The 17,411-nt window shown below is 33.7% G+C and overlaps 2 protein-coding genes across 2 annotated transcripts; one reads left to right on the forward strand and one right to left on the reverse strand.

Moving 5' to 3' along the window:
* Positions 1 to 271: 271 nt before the first annotated feature.
* LOC131854604 (AP-1 complex subunit mu-1) lies at positions 272 to 1,934 on the reverse strand. Its single transcript, XM_059205726.1, has 2 exons — positions 1,841 to 1,934; positions 272 to 1,679 (listed from the first exon to the last, which is right to left on the reverse strand). Exon 2 carries the CDS (start codon positions 1,670 to 1,672, stop codon positions 404 to 406), a length of 1,269 nt encoding a protein of 422 aa, XP_059061709.1. The 5' UTR covers positions 1,673 to 1,679; positions 1,841 to 1,934; the 3' UTR covers positions 272 to 403.
* Positions 1,935 to 2,933: 999 nt separating this feature from the next.
* On the forward strand, positions 2,934 to 14,647 carry LOC131854606 (peptidyl-prolyl cis-trans isomerase D-like). Its single transcript, XM_059205727.1, has 8 exons — positions 2,934 to 3,251; positions 8,687 to 8,824; positions 9,339 to 9,445; positions 10,318 to 10,506; positions 11,281 to 11,397; positions 11,960 to 12,128; positions 13,016 to 13,119; positions 14,178 to 14,647. The coding sequence occupies exons 1-8, from the start codon at positions 3,170 to 3,172 to the stop codon at positions 14,430 to 14,432; spliced, it is 1,161 nt and encodes a 386-aa protein (XP_059061710.1). The 5' UTR covers positions 2,934 to 3,169; the 3' UTR covers positions 14,433 to 14,647.
* The last annotated feature ends 2,764 nt before the right edge of the window (positions 14,648 to 17,411 follow it).

Below are 17,411 nucleotides of genomic sequence, written 5' to 3' on the forward strand. Positions count from 1 at the left end.
AAAAGTATAATTTCATGTAAATGGTACTCGATTTGTTCTACGGCAAAACCAAGCAGTTAGTCATTAAATAAATACAAACATTATAATCTGCATTTGATGACTGATGTTATCTAGCAAATCTCATTCATGCCACAGATAAAGGAATGTTACATATTCGTGCTACTAACAAAATGTAAATAAAATACAGTTTCTACTATTCAGTTTCTAAGGAATTAAATAAAAACATGATTGTGTAATATTAATTTATTATTGTGTCAAATATACATAATAATTATAATACTTCATCCAATAAATTGATCACTTAACAACTACAACAGACTTAACAGTTTTGCAAACAATACCTAATTAAAACATAGTGCACTTGAAAGTAAAAAGGAATGTAATAAATATATATGTATATCATTCAATTAGTTCGCAGCTGATAGTCTCCATTCTGAGTAATGTAGCGTACCCATGGCAAGGCCTGGTATCCACTCTTTTCTATAATCTTGAGATATCTAACTTGAATCCCGGATGTAGTGAAATATGGAATCTCAAATTTCACTTGAATTGGTGGTTTTCCATCTACCTCTTCACATTCAACAGAAGGCAATCCAAAATGAGCTCTCATCAAATATTCCTTACCACCTGGGAACGACTTAATAGACCAAGTTATTGCATTCTGTTCAGGTGTATACTTGACACTGCCAATAGTAGTCTTAAACTTCGGAGAGTCCGCATCAGCAGGTACAGGTATAATTATTTCAACATTGTTAGCAGTGGAACGTCTTTTAAATTGTGATTTTGCCTTGATCATATACTCAACTCTTGAATGTGCATGGCGCTCAATAACCGACTCAATCCAAATCAGGGGTTTTACATGGGTGTTCAATCTGTATGACATAAGTTCAAACTCTCCATCAGGAGGAATAAATGATATAGTTCTATCATTCTCAAAACGTGACAGTCTGACGCATTGGTGAAACTTCACATCTTCAAGCTCTACTGATTTAGACTTTCCCCTTCCGGTGCTTTCAAAGAGAACCTTATCATTTAAACCGAGACGTAATTCTGGCATACCGGATAGGTAGACCCTCATTTTGATTGCACCAACAATCTCACTTCTAAGTACATTGCCGTTAGAATTAGCTAATAAATTGACTGACTCAATAACATCTAAGAATACTTCATTTTTCCTATATTTAATGCCTTCAGACCTCCAGGAGACAGCATTAGTAACGGCCATAGGTATACGGGGCTGCATTTCTAGCTTATGCCCCTCCTGTGTGATATATTCCTGGAGAATCTTGCTGTCTGTAGTTTGTGGATATCCAAAATCAATCAATTCATCCAGTAATTCGTATATAACAACGAAATTGTCTCGGATACTCTCTTCTTCTATCTCTTTGAAGTATTCTGACATAACTTCAACAATTTTGTACAAAAACACAAATACCAATGCAATATTAGCATTTTTCTTTGTAGTCGATACAATATACAGGTTGTTTGTTTTGATATAAGCGAATGTGCACTCGCCGGTCTGTAAGAGAGGAGTTAGCATACCTTCCTCTTCTTTCTCCATGAGAAAAGGCATGAACTTATCAATCACAGCCATGTCGACATCGCCGCGATAATTTCTGGATATAAGGACTTTGCCCTTTACATCCAGTATATACAAAGCAGAGCAAGACATATTGAATCTGAAAAAATATGTAGTTGTTAGAAAACTGAGTAAATATAACTAACTAATGTGAAACAGGTTGATACCAAAACCTGTTTTTAATGCCTACGAGAACCAATATAACCTACTACTGTTTATTGTGTAAATATTTAAATCTTCTGCTAAGAAAATAGTACTTACATTAATATTTTAATACGACATTAAGAAATATTGAAAAGATAATAATTAAAATAAATTATGACATTTTGCTAAATTACGAATGCAATGACCAGTGTTGGCAACTCCATATATTTTTTTGGGCTAAGACGATAAATATAGAGAGCCGCTTTATATCTAATTAAATAATCCAATTAATATAGGTTCATATTGGCACTAATTTAATAACTTAATAATTAAAAATTAAAAACTTGGTATATTGTAATCGTTTAAAAACCTTTTTCTTTTTCCTTTTCCATCCTTTTGACTATTTACATATTCGAATCTCGCAAAGGCAATCTTTTTATTGTATTTAATTCAGTAAAAAAATTGACAGACATAAATTTTAAGATAGCTACTTTTACCTCGTAATATAATAAAACAACATTATTACGTTTGGAGTCTGAATAAGCATGAAAAGAACTACATTGTCCAATATGGAGTTAAGTAGGCAACATTGAGGTGATGACTTATGTCATGACGTTGAGGTGAGAGAATAAGGTGTAGAATGTATGGGTGCGGAGGCGTGTTTTCTATTACACAATTTTCACAAAATATAAAAAAAATTACACTTTCTCAAAATACAGCACGAGATTTTAAGTTAGCATAAGTACAGATTGCTTAATTCTAATCATTTACTTATATTAACTCTATTACTCTGTAGTTCCCTTATTATTACTATGTATAATTCTTGCCAATCAACAGGCTATTCATCTTGACCACCTGGGGTAGTTACCCCTTAAGTTAATCCCGGGACAAAAAAGGTTCACCCCTAGGCCACGGCCCCTAGGTCATCATTATATATATATATTTTTTTTATTTATTCTTACAGGAAACGCAAAGAGTCTAAGCCCCTACAGTCGTTCATCACTACCAACATTAAAAGTGACAAATCTGTCAAACCTAGCATATTTCCCTTGTCATTCATGTCAATATTATTAGGCATTTGAGGCTGAGTTGCTTATTTATTTGGGATACTGAAATTTGATTTGAAGTGTTTCATGACTTTTATTGTTTTCTTAATAGGGAAACTAATTACAGTATATAGTGATGGATCATATATGATATAGTGATGTGAATAATATGACTTATTGACTTGATTGATTATTTTTGCTTACCTTTTTATTTACTGCTAACGGCATTCGACACGAATACGATTTGTCTAACCTAGCTAATATGTTTTGTATTTGCTTGGATATTTTAAGCAGATTAAATTATTATGGATAATCAAATTGTCGGCTCTAAATATAGTAGTATTCTATTATTTAGTTTTTTCTATTTATAATGAAGCGAGCCTAGTTAATTTTCGTGTAAATGATCACCATGATACCAGCATCGGAGGGACAACAAAGGAATCCTCTCGTGTTCTTGGATATAGCAATAGACGGAGAAAAAGGTAACATTCATTAATGTACATTGATAACTGTACACTTGATTTACCAAAATATAAATACACCAAAACAAACCATGCTTATTAATGAAGTAAAAAAAAATGTAAATTTCACTTTATATACCTATATAATTTTAAAGTCGATTTTTCAAAAATATTTGAGTTACTGTATTTTCATATACAAAGTAAGCATATAATGTCCTCTACAAATTTGGTATCAGTTGATACTCAAGGGTATAGTTTTACCCAGTTTTTGATGTTTTCCAGGGGGAACTGCATGAGGATTAACCCTTATATGATACACTTATAGCAATTGTGTTATTAGACCACATTACTGAGAATACCATTCCTCCTTTCATAATTTATTGTAACAAACAATTTTTAGGGAGTGGCAGCTGTTCCCCCATGCTCCTCACTGGGTATACAGTCCCTGGTATTAGTAATTTAATTTCTGATTTAATGATGTATCTTTCTGTGGAGTATAATAGGATGAGTATTACAGTGTGCTTGTAGTGACAAATTTATAAGAGGACCAAATGATGGTCAACCTGATATGGTACATTGCTAGTGTTGGGGTAATTAGGCAATATTACTAACAGTTGTTCCTTCCTGCACCTGATGAATAATTTACCCTTATTACTACTAATAATAATAATAATAAATCCATTTATTGCCAATATCAGTATAGTTGCATAGTTACACATTTATACATATTTAATATGATTGGCAATAGGTACAAACTCAGCTATTGCTGGACTGATGGGTGTCCAGCGCTGGTTTTCAGTTTGTACCTATGCAGGTGTACCTAATCACATGTGGTAGATAACCATACCACAACATAATTGTTATGTATTGATTATGTTAATAGAAGGTCAATTTACAATTATGTATATTGAGGGTAAATGTGAAATAAACAGTTTGGTTTCTGATCTCAACTTGGTTGTATTCTTTATTGGCGACGAGATAAATTAAAATTATTTAACGTGAAAATGGCAGCAACTGTGTCGAATATTGTGTTTCCCGGACAATTTAACCCAAAAACTGATAAGTGGTGTGATTACAAGGAGCAATTAATGTGTGCGCTAGACGCGGCGGGCGTCAGTGAAGATAACCTTAATAGGGGACGATCGCTGTTCCTTTCTCAGTGTGGAAAAGACACTTTTGCGTTAATCGCATCTCTTTTAGTTCCTAAACGGCCGACTGAAGTATCGTTAGCGCATATTTTCAATGTTTTGGATAAGTTTTTTGAACCAGAAGTTAATGAAATACTACAGGCGGGAAAATTTCATAAACGACAACAGTTGCAAGGAGAAAGTGTACAGGACTATGTAGCGGCTATGAGCCGACTAGGTGCAAAGTGCAATTTTGTAGACCTGGAACGCCAGTTGAGGGACCGACTAGTGCTGGGGGTGCGGGATGATCGCTTACGGCGCGATTTATTAAAGAAGAAGGATTTAACATACGAAGTCGCACTACAGACTTGTCTGGATTATCAAGCGACATTCCCTGATTTGTACCCTGCGTATGCAGCTAGTGCGTCAAACCAAACTCCACCAAATGTTACCGAAACCGAACCTATGGATATTGGTATTGTGAGATCCAATGAATGTCGACGGTGTACACGTGGTCATAAGCCAGGCGAACGCTGTCCGTTCTGGAAAGCAAAATGCTTCTATTGTAAGAAATTCGGGCATATTGCAGCAGCATGCGATAAGAGGCCAAGACGCACACACCTAGTTGACGAGGGTGGAGAATGTAGTGGAAGTGACGACGTGTCGGCAGAGAAGATGATGGGGATTTATGTCTGTACAGATAATTACACACCTCCTATAACTACCGATGTTATTATAGACGGAGTGCAATTATCAATGGAAGTGGACTCGGGAGCCTCTCGGTCTATTATGTCGGAAGAGACATATAGAAAGCTATGGTCGACACCCCCACCTTTAAGACCCACTACATTGAAGCTGGTAACATGGACTAGAGATCCTATAAAAGTTTTGGGAGTAGCTAATGTACGAATTATATTAGCGAATAAGGAAGCACAGTGTGAACTTGTAGTAGTATCAGGAAATGGGCCGAACCTGTTGGGTAGAAATTGGTTTCAAACACTAGGCCTCCAAGTTTCTGGACTGTGCTGGTCTGAAGAGGATATAGAACAGTATAAAAGAGAATATCCTAAGTTATTTAAAGAAGGTCTGGGAGAGTACAAGGGTCCTAAAGTTTCGTTACATTTACGACAAGATGCCATCCCTCGTTTCTTAAAGGCCCGCCCGGTGCCTTACCCACTCAAGCAGAAGGTAATAGAGGAATTAAACAAGATGGTCACTGCAGGCATACTAACACCTGTACGATATTCGGAATGGGCCACGCCACTGACACCAGTCATGAAGGAAGATGGAACAATACGAATGTGTGGTGACTATCGAGTGACGGTAAACGGCGCGATAGATACAGATACATACCCATTGCCAAAGTCGAATGAAGCATTTGTGAAATTGAGTGGGGGCAGGATATTTAGCAAACTGGACTTAAAGCAAGCGTACACACAGCTTAAAGTAGATGATGCGACAGCTATGCTGCTAACACTTAATACTCCGATTGGTCTAATGAAGATGAATCGCTTACCGTTCGGCGTAAGCGCAGCGCCAGCTATTTTTCAACGGCTTATGTCAACTGCGCTTGCAGGTATGGAGGGAGTAGCATGCCTGTTAGACGATGTAGCCGTAACTGGCACCACCGTCGAAGAACACAACCAGAGACTTAAGAAGGTCTTATGTAAACTGGAAGAAATGGGACTGCGTCTGAATGTCAAAAAGTGTGTGTTTGCAGCGAATAGCATTACATTCTTAGGCCACATGTTAGATGTGGACGGGCTCCACCCGTCACCTGCGAAGGTTAAAGAAATTCAAGAGAAACCAGCTCCAACGAACAGAGAAACCCTGCGAGCTTTTCTGGGTTTATACAATTTCTATGAGAAATTTTTGCCTGGTAAGAGCACCATATTAGAGCCATTGCATAGACTTTTAGAATCTAAAAGGACATGGAGCTGGGGTGATGGAGAACATAAAGCCTTTTTGGAAGCTAAACGCTTACTGTCTTCGGATCTCACGCTGGTGGGATATGATTTGCAGAAAGAACTAATTCTCATATGTGATTCCTCGGAGTATGGACTAGGAGCAATTATTGCGCATGTTATGCAGGATGGATCAGAAAGACCGGTGATGATGGCCTCAAGAACATTACAAGCCCATGAGAGGCGGTACGGTCAGATCGATAAAGAGGCTTTGGCAATTATATTTGGATTGACTAAATTCCATGAGTTCTTATCAGGTCGTAAATTCATTATAGTGACGGATCATAAGCCATTAGTTGGTCTATTCAATCCAGAAAAACCTATACCGGAGCAAATTTCACCTAGAATGCTACGCTGGTCACTAAAACTAGCATGTTATGATTACAAAATAAAGTACAGACCAGGTAAATTAATTGGAAATGCGGATGCTTTAAGCAGATGGACTGCTCCGAATACATCATGCATAAAGACAGAAGAGACCAGAGATATGTTGTTGATGGAAGAACAATTGAGCGAGTGGCAACTGGATGCTTGTAAAATTGCTGAGGAGACCAAAAAAGATGTGGTTCTGCAAAAAGTAATGTTCTATGTGTTGCATGGTTGGCCGCGCAAAAACACAGATTTGAGGTTACAAGCGTATTGGACAAGGAGAGAAGCTCTTTCGCATAATAAAGATTGTTTATTATGGTGTAATAGAGTAATAATACCGACATCCTTACAGGAGAAGGTGTTAAAATTGTTGCATGCACCACACGCAGGCATGGTTCAAACCAAAGCATATGCAAGAGGGTACGTGTGGTGGAAGGATATGGACCGTCAGATTGAGAACGTTGTAGCCTCATGTCAACAATGTCAACTGGTACGAAATAAGCCACCAAAAGACCCACAATCTTGGATTGTCTCGGAAAAGCCTTGGAGTCGAGTACATGTTGATTTCGCAGGACCCTTCCAGGGGAAAACATTTTTAGTCCTAGTAGATAGCTACAGTAAATGGTTTGAAGCTGAAATAGTGCCTTCAATGAATAGTGGTACGGTGATAAATGTTGTTAGAAAAATCTTTACGTCGCAAGGTCTTCCCGATGTATTAGTTTCTGATAATGGACGCGCCTTTACATCTGAGGAGTTCAATATTTTTTTGAAAAATAATGGAATTAGACATTTGTATTCACCACCATATCACCCTGAAACAAATGGGCAGATAGAACGGGCTATCCAAACTTTTAAAAATAAAATGAAAAAACTGGAATGCCAAAATTGGCCATGGCAAGAAAAGCTCTGTAAAGTTTTATATTATTTACGAACAGTTCCTAATAGTTCCACCAACAAAACACCAGCCGAAATACTCAATGGGCGGAGATATAGAACTGCAGTTTCAGCCCTACATCCCGACTCGATTATGAGTCGTAGTGAGCATCAGCGTGAAGCGGCAGCACTCCATCCACCTGCCCGGAACTTTACAGTGAACCAACCAGTACTGATACATATGTATGGCCCAGGAGACAAATGGCACAGAGCCACTGTGGAGATAGTGGAAGGACCTGCAACTTACAGGGTGAGAACGGAAGATGGAGAGTTGCATCGCCGTCATACAGACCAAATTCTAGCAAGACCAGCAAGTGCAACTACAAGAGCACTTTCCGAGTTAGACAGTCACCTCATGAAGGAGTCTGACTCTAAACTATCACAGGATCCATCCATAGTCATTCCACCTCCTGAATTATGGCCAGAAATTATAGGGATACCCAATGAGTGTTAATGAATGATTGTTATTGTCAAATTTACAAAATCTAATAACTGATTTGATATGTATTTCTATCATCTAAATTATGATTGAGATTACCTAGATAATTAATTAATTAAGTATTATTCGTATTCAATAAATATTCTAATAGTAGTCATATTGCTAGCCAATCATTAGGAGAGAAAGGTATGTTATGTATTGATTATGTTAATAGAAGGTCAATTTATAATTAAGTATATTGAGGGTAAATGTGAAATAAACAGTTTGGTTTCTGATCTCAACTTGGTTGTATTCTTTAATAATGAAATAAAAATTCAACAAATTAATACATAAATAATAATAATATCCATACAGATATATGTACATGTGACATGCATGCAATGCATGTGTATCTACACAAAAAAATCATATTTTATGTCAAGATTTGTTGTTGCTATCCAAGAGCTGTCTCTGTCTATCTAATATAATATTCCTTAAAGAATTTTTAACTTTTGTGTGAATGCTATACAAAAAGCATATATTATGTACTATACAAAAAGACTTCTGGATCAGGTAAAGAATATTCAGAGGAGTACCTAGTAAGTTTAAATGTACAGTTTTCATAATACTTATCTTTTATCATAGCTGGCCGCATTACAATAGAACTGAGAAAGGATGTGGTACCAAAAACAGCTGAGAATTTTCGGGCACTATGTACTGGGGAGAAGGGTCTCGGTGTTTATAAGAAGCCTCTGCATTTCAAAGGAGCTACATTTCACAAAGGTAACCTTTTAAGTTTATCTACTGTATATTACTATACTATTTATTTTTATAACAATGAAGTTAATTGGTTTTACAGTACTTAGTATTGTTAATTGTGATGAAACTTAAAGCTTCATCACTATTACATAAACTATTAAGGATTCCTAATCATAATATAATTTTTAAAGTTTTTAATCCAAGAAGATTACATCTTAAAATTTTGTGTGCATTAGAGTATGGTTTGTGAGAAATCTTCAGAAATTATAAATAAAAAACTTACACCTGGAATAATCCTAGTAGTTTATAATCTACTTATTTATAATTTGCTTATATGATATAAAAAAATTTTCTTCAGATGTGTAATATCTGAAGAAAAATTTTTTTTATTTTATTCTTTTTATTATGTATTGTATATTTATTTTTTTCATAATGAACTTTCATCTTCACCTATCATTTACATTATTAGTGTAGTGTTTATAAGGCTTATTATAAGGCTGAATGTATGTTAAACAACATTTATTATGATTATTTTCAGTTGTGACTCAGTTTATGGTGCAGGGTGGTGATATAGTGAATGGGGATGGTACAAGTGGTGAGAGTATCTATGGACCAACATTTGAAGATGAAAATTTTATTCTAAAGGTAATTTATTACCGTTACACTACCCTACTTTGTAAAATATTATATTTTTTTTTAGTTCCAATAAAAGAATTATTATTACTATTATTTATTATTACAGTAAAATTTATACTATTGGTCATTAGTGTAGTTGTATGATAGTAGAGTGGTGCAAACTGTTATCTTTAAAACTTAAAAATATTTTAGTTTGAGATCAAATAAATTCATTATTCTATTTTCACATTCAAACCTGGTAAATTATAGGTATGTTGACTTGTTCTTGGTCTGTTCTGAGAACTATAACTGATTTATTTTGTTCCTCAAGTAAATATTCATTTATTTATATCAACTATGTTATTTGTAAGTTTGTATTCCACACAATTCTTAAAAATTAAATTCTGAACAGCATTTATTTAAAAGAGTAACGGGAAAGCATGCTCATTCTTATGTTAAACTACTGTTTCCGCGACTTCGTCCGCATGGAATTTAACTATATTTTTCCAAATTTAAATTTTTCTAAAATAAAAGTAGCCTAAGTTACTCCTTATTGCATCAGCTACCTGCCAAAAAAAATCCCGTCAAAATCGGTCCAGCCATGTCAGAGATTAGCCAGAACAAACAGACCGTCAGACAAAATTGTGAAAAATGTTATTTTGGTGTATGTACCGTATTTATATTCATATGCATGTAGTAAAAAACAGTTATTTCAATATTACTATTATATACTATTAACAGACAGTCTAATTTTATTTATATGTATAGATGTATAGATTATCTTAAACCAAATGAAACGAATTATTGAATTTTCTGATTGCCTTATGATATCTATTAATCAAGTCTTCACTGTGAAAACAAGACTTTTATATCGGCGTCAGTATAGTAACTTTTGTATACAGCATGACGCAGGCGTTCTCAGTATGGCTAACAAAGGGCGTGTCCACACCAACGGCTCGCAGTTTTGCATAACAACAGTCCCGTGCCCGCATCTGGACGGCACCAACGTGGTGTTCGGAAGAGTGCTCACTGGGCTCGGTCTCGTGCTGGAGATGCAGCAGTACGGTGACGACAATGGCAGACCGCAAGTGGTGTGTAATATTTTCTATACTTACATTTTTTATGTGATAAAAGAAAACTGTCACTGAAATTAATTATTTATTGTATATTATTTATGTCTTATTCTACGCTAATAGGTCTAGGATAATTAAACCTATATGTGTGTACTAAGACACAAATAAAAAATCCTATCTGTCTATCTAATTTTGGTATATGTTGGTATTTAAAGAGAAACCGAATATACTATACTTGCCGTGCCCGCTACTTCGTCCGCGTGTTATAGCTACCTTGAAAAAATATTGAATAATTTAAACCAAAAAAGCCAAGACAAAAGATTCCTGGTTATAGCTTTGAAAATGATTATTTTCTATACAAACTTTCCCTATTTTTACCCCCATAAGTATAACAATTTTACAAACTTAGTCATATTTATTTATATTTAATGAACAGCTTAAAGAATAAGTTTCAAGATTCTAGTTTTAAAAATGACGATACTTCCATTGAACCTTTTATCTCCCCTTTCAACTCCTTACAACCCCTTACAACCCTTTATTCACATTAAAAAGTATCCTATGTTCTTTCTCAGGACCTAGACTGTGTACCAAATTTCATTTAAATCGGTTCAGTAGTATTGGCGTGAAAGCGAGACAGACAGAGTTACTTTCACATATATTTCACATTCATTTATTTTACTAATATGTAAGGTAGTAAGGGTTGGTCGCAACTGACCTTTACAAGCTTCACTGGACGATATATTACTATACCCTGTTGTCGGATTTTAAAGTCCACTTATTTTTTTATTTCAGGAATGTGTAGTGCTGGAGTGTGGCGAATTGGCCCCCGGAGACCCCGGCGGGGGCGAGCTTGGTCCTGGCCATCTGCCAGAGTATCCCGAAGATTACCCGCAAGCGGAACAGCTCACTGTGCGCTATTTAATATTTTTCATTACTGTATAGTGGCTTAGTATATGTAATAATAATAATAACCCAAGACATTTCAGACAGTGCTGTCTAGGCTCAAGCATAACTGCGTTATATACTAGACAACTGATACAAATACTTAAATGTGTATTTTTTTAAATACATAATATACACAGGAAAACATAGAACAATACTAATAGTCCTACTGACGAATACTAATATTTATACTGTACGACGAATCGAACTCGCGACCATCGTAAATAAGAAGATTTTTGTACTACTATCTTAGTCGTATTTGTTGACTCCTTTTTGGTATAATTTACAAATTATATGCCTAAAAGTATGTGGTTGGTATACTATCTAACGCGAATTTTGTATGGAGTGAGTGAGACGACAATATTCGCGCGCTACCGCCCGTACTGAGGTATAAATATAATAAATATATAAATAACTGTAATTTTAATAAATCTGGCTAACTGGCGACAGTTATAAGAGAGAGAGATGTACTCACACAAATAACTTTGTACAAATTCTCCCTATAAAAAAAAATTACTCATTGTTTCAGATAGAACAATTTATAAACAGTATTATAGAAGTGAAATGTAGCGGTAATGCACTGTTTGGAGAGGAACGGTTCAAGGCAGCGTCGAGAAGATATCAGAAGTGTTTGCGGTATCTCCAAGTTATTAGTAAACGAATAGAGAAGATTAAACATACCACTCAGCAGGACAACTGTTAGTAATATTACTATATCTTTTTTTTTCTGTGTCAATCCTGCAATCGGTCGAAGATTATGAACAGATGTGGTAAAAGATGGGTGGAGTGTGATTCCCAGCAAAATTATTGTCTTTTTAGGTGGTCTTGATTAGTCATATAGTTCCAATCCCTATACTTTTTAAGGCTATGTATATTGTTGGGTATTTATATCTACTTGATTAATAATAAAAATATTCAGAAGAGTTCACAAAGCGCTGTCGTGTCCCAAGCTATGCAGAGCTTGTGTTATGGGTACTAGTCATATCAAATCAAAATATCTTATTCATGTAAGTCTATATGCGGGGCCGTGTTTCACCTATGAGAGGCCCTGGGCATATTAGGGTATGGGGCCCCTATGAAAAATAATTTTAAAAAGTCGTTATGTGATGAGGGGTTCAAGTTCTTGATAGATATTTACAAAAAAATAACAAAAACGAACAAATTGACGATAGTCGGTAAGAATTTGTTAAGATTGATTTTCAGGCAGAATTTTTTCAGAGTAGAGTAGCTATCGGTTATCGTTTGGTAATGGAGTAATGACCAGACTAGACTAGGGGGCCATAATCCATTGCGGGGCCATGGGTACGTGCCCAGTGTGCCCAATGGGGAAAAACGGCCTGTCTACATGAATAAAGATATTAATACTGACTTTTATGATATGTCAAATCTACCGTCAGTTCGGAGTGCATTCGAGCTAAGAAGAATTGACAAGAAACTCTGCTTTTAATCTTTTCAAATGAGCTTGTACATGATCATGAAAATTACAGGTTCATTCTTTTTAATATACATAGAAAACTTCTATATTTCATTAGTAACAAACAATGAAATTTTAATTTTAGTTCTGATAAAATAAATTTAATTTCAGTTTCTGAGATCATAACAACATCCACACAACAGTGTCGTCTCAATTTGGCTGCTTGTTATATCAAGTTAGCGAATTACAGAAATTGCATTAAAAGTTGCAATGAGGTATGTTTTATTATATGAATATTAATCTTAATTTACATTATGAAATTCTTCACATTATTGATGTGTTTCAATTCAATAATAGTATTGACTATGCACTCTAACATAATAAATAACTATACTGTATGCGCTGTAACATGGTGCGGATGACACTTAATAATTCTACATTTAACAATTGCTACATTTAAGTTAATACAGTTATTAAATATATTGCGAATGTGGTACAGTACTGAAATACTAAGTCATAATTTGTAAATCGCACAACTTTTAAGAATGAAACGAAACATTAATTATACTGTTACCCTCACCATGCTACAGCGCACATGGTATAATAATATTATTTCTAATTTCCATTGCAAAATTTACATTAATAATTCAATAATAGTATTGATATGATATGCACTCTAATATAATAAATTACTATAACTAGTGGTCGCGCAGTGGTCGCAATTCGACCATAATTAATTCAATATTCAGTAAGACTACAGACTAGAATATTGTTTGTTTTTAATATTATTATTAGAAACAATATTAATCCATTCTCAATTTGACCACACACTTTAACAATAAACAAAAAAGTGTGTATGTAAAGTACTTAGTAGAGTGTGTAATATTATTTTATTAATTTTATGTATATTTTATGCTTGTTTAAAAAAAAAATTACCAGTCTGCACACCTTCTCTATATAAAGTATACATCAGCGAAATATTTGTAAAAAGGGGTACAAAGTGTTTTCGTAACATCTTAATATAATAATATTAATGACAAACATAATCATTAGTAATATAAATACAGTTATGCTTATTTTTAACTATTTTACTTATATTGTTATATATTTATTATTAACAGTCTGACCTGTTGTATATTCTTTGAGTAGGACATAGAGATACTATGGAATATATTTATGTAATAATTTAACATTTTTGTTTATACTATGATGGTGACAATCCACCTGTTTGTAAATCGTTACCGTAGCCTATGGACACCTGAAACGCCAGGGGTGTCACGTGCCAATACATAACCTATGATCTACAATAAAGATATTTGTATTGTTATTTCAGGTGCTCGAATTAGAAACGCACAACGAAAAAGCTTTATACAGGCGTGCGCAAGCTAATTTCGCACTTAAGAACTACGACAAAGCTCTGTCAGACTTAAAAATGGCGGAGAAAGTATCACCTAACAACAAAGCAGTACAAAAACTACTGGACGAAGTGCGTACCACAAACAAGAGCTACAACGACATACAAAAACAGAGGCTGTCAAAGTTTTTTCGTGACCAAAAAGAGAAAGATGTCGGAATCGGACATAACTGAATTAAGGCTGAGAGTAGTGATATATAATTTACATTAAGGTAAACGAATTAGTGAATGTCTTCTCATTATTTGTATTTGGAGAGTCAAACGGTTGATTATTTGTGTTATTTACTAGCCGCTGAGATACAAATACAGATCATCTCTCTTTAAATACTTGTTTGACCATTGGTTAATTCAGGATAGAATTAAAGATAGTTTTCTTGAGATATCGTGTAATGCGTAAGGGTAGCAAGAGGGACTTTTAAAAATTTAGAGATGAGGCACCAGTAAGTTCTATTATTTATTTTTCAATGAGTACATTATTTTTTTGCTTACTCTACTGACAAAGACAAAACGAGTGCTGAAAAGAGATGCAAATATAAGGGTGACGCCTACACGCTCCCCCCTCCTTTCATTGCCTTAATTCCTTATCTACGCGGCTAGTACAACTGAAATTGTATTTCCTATATTTGTTCCTGGTACATGACGCTATGCTATAATTTTTTTTAATAGTATGGATTAATAAATAATCAGTTTCTATAACTGAAGTAAGGATCTAGTTGTCACTAAGTTAGTCAATTTCGTTAGGACGGGCAATTGCATATTAGTTTATTATTATATATTATCTTTATTCCTTCCGTAATGGACCACCAATATATTGACTGTATTTATAAAACATATATATTGAAACATACTTTAGTTCTTACGAATATTGGTTTTGTTTAGGAACATTGAACCTTAAACTAAATATATATAATAATTACATGATAAGCTTAAATATATTAGACCAAAAATAGTTATTAGATTATTTTGTATCGGTTTTCCAAATTAAGGATTAATCTCGTAAGAAAAGAACAAAGCAATTCACTAAAGTAGGTTTTTATGAGAGCATTTTTTTATGAATGTTTTAATTTTATACACTTCATATGTTTGTTTACGCAATTGATCTACATTAAACAAAATTTAATTATATACGATATATGTACGTTAAGTAGATATAGTTTAATAGATCTGGACGTTTATAATATTTTATAAGTGTATCCCACCTGTTTGTAGGAGAAAATACATAATTACTAACCCTACATTTATAATGGTCACATCTTACTAAAAATAACGGTGAGGCTTTAAAGGCCAGCTACGGTTAATAGCATTAGAATACGTAAAAATGAGTATAAAATAAACAATGTGTTTTAAATTGATTACAAAAATGGGGGTATCCAGAAATAAATGTTGTACAATCGAATTTCCGGTGTCGGTCTAGTTTCGGCATTGGTACTTTTATATAAGTACAGGACTTATGACAAATTTTTATAAACTAACAAATACGTATTTAGAATTTCATTTAATTCATATTTTACATAAAGGTTATTTTTATAAATACATAAATAGTTGTGCTACAAACTAATTTCAGTTTTATTAAATAGTTATATATTAACTATTAAGCTATCTTTACTATTGGTAAGGATTTACAAAGGTCACGTGCTGAGAATGTTAATTAAATGAACCAAATTATTATACATATTTTAAATATTATTGTTAAATAGCTCAGAACAACAGAAAAGTATATAATTAAATGACATAAAAACTCTTTATTGTTCTCCTCATAGAAAAAAACATATAATATTAATTATTATGTATTACATATATACACTATTATGTATATATAACAATGAGCTAGACAAATAGACAAGAATATTTGTTGTGTACGTGTAAAAAACACCAACGCGCTGTCGCTTATATGCAAGTGTAGTGTGTGAGAGAGACGTCATTGTCAAGTGCGTCACTTTGACACGGAAAGTGTAATTTAGTCGAGAGTCTAGTTCGTCTAGAGAGTTAAATATACCTTATTTACCATAAAATTATTCGTGTTATAACGATTTACTATATTAATAATGGGTTTTAAGACTTCATTTTTATTGTGCGCAGTGTATTGTTACCCTTACTTTTTTTGTTAATCTGAGTTATTCAGATATATTTAAAGTATATACATATATAGATTTTAAGTAATAATTAGTAATGAATAATCATTGCTTCCCATTTTTTAATGGTTGTCAAATTTGCCAAGGTATGTAAGAACGCCGCAGAAATAACTTCTGCAGCGTAAGCGACGTTGAATCTCTTGACACTAGATGGCGCCAAACTGATGCATGTGGAGGCATCAACATAATAATATAAGGGCTTCGTACCCACGGTTAGAACTATTCGAACATTAGAACGTTTCTAGATGCATATTTTCTGATACTACAGTGTATAAATGCAATTTGAATGCATCTGTATATCAAATTCTTGTATTGATTGTAATCTGTTTTGTATGCTAATAATTTGAAATAAATAAATAAATTTAAATATACACCTTAAAAAGTAAACTAAGGACTCGTAATAAGTTAAATTGGTTGAATGTGGAATGTGCGCGTTAGGTCCGTATACCATCTGAGGCAAGTCGCAAATTCATCTATTACCTTTATTTAGAATGCAAGTTTCAGGTCCTTAAATTAATCAAACACATTTTTATAAATTTAGGAAACTAGAAAAAAGGTCTTTGGTCTTATAAATTACTGATTTTAAGTAAATTGTATTTGTTACAAACATATAAAAATACTGAACCTCTTTATAACATTAGTGTATAGTCCATAAATTATTATGTCGATGCGATTACTAGTAATAATGTCATTATATGTATATATTTGAATAAAGTATGTAATTGATAATGTAATAAGTAGTTTAATACCCATATGGTGTGACACTTTGACCATAGAGCTATCCTATAGTCATCGTTGGAATCGAATCACTGCCTTTATTAGTATTTTACATTTATACATACATTCACGCGTTCGTAGTGTTTTAATGCCGTTTATAAGATAATGATATTTTAAGGTACTGGCAATAATATTTTTTTAATACAATAACAGATGATGTGCTTTAATTTATTGGAAATAAAAATTAACACAGACAAATAATTAGAGATTTTGGTACCACGTGATATGTGTGCAAATTATTTTT

This window comes from Achroia grisella, unplaced genomic scaffold (assembly GCF_030625045.1).
Source record: "Achroia grisella isolate CSIRO2021 unplaced genomic scaffold, CSIRO_AGI_Agris_v1 utg1240, whole genome shotgun sequence".
NCBI classification, from domain to species: Eukaryota; Metazoa; Arthropoda; class Insecta; order Lepidoptera; family Pyralidae; genus Achroia; species Achroia grisella.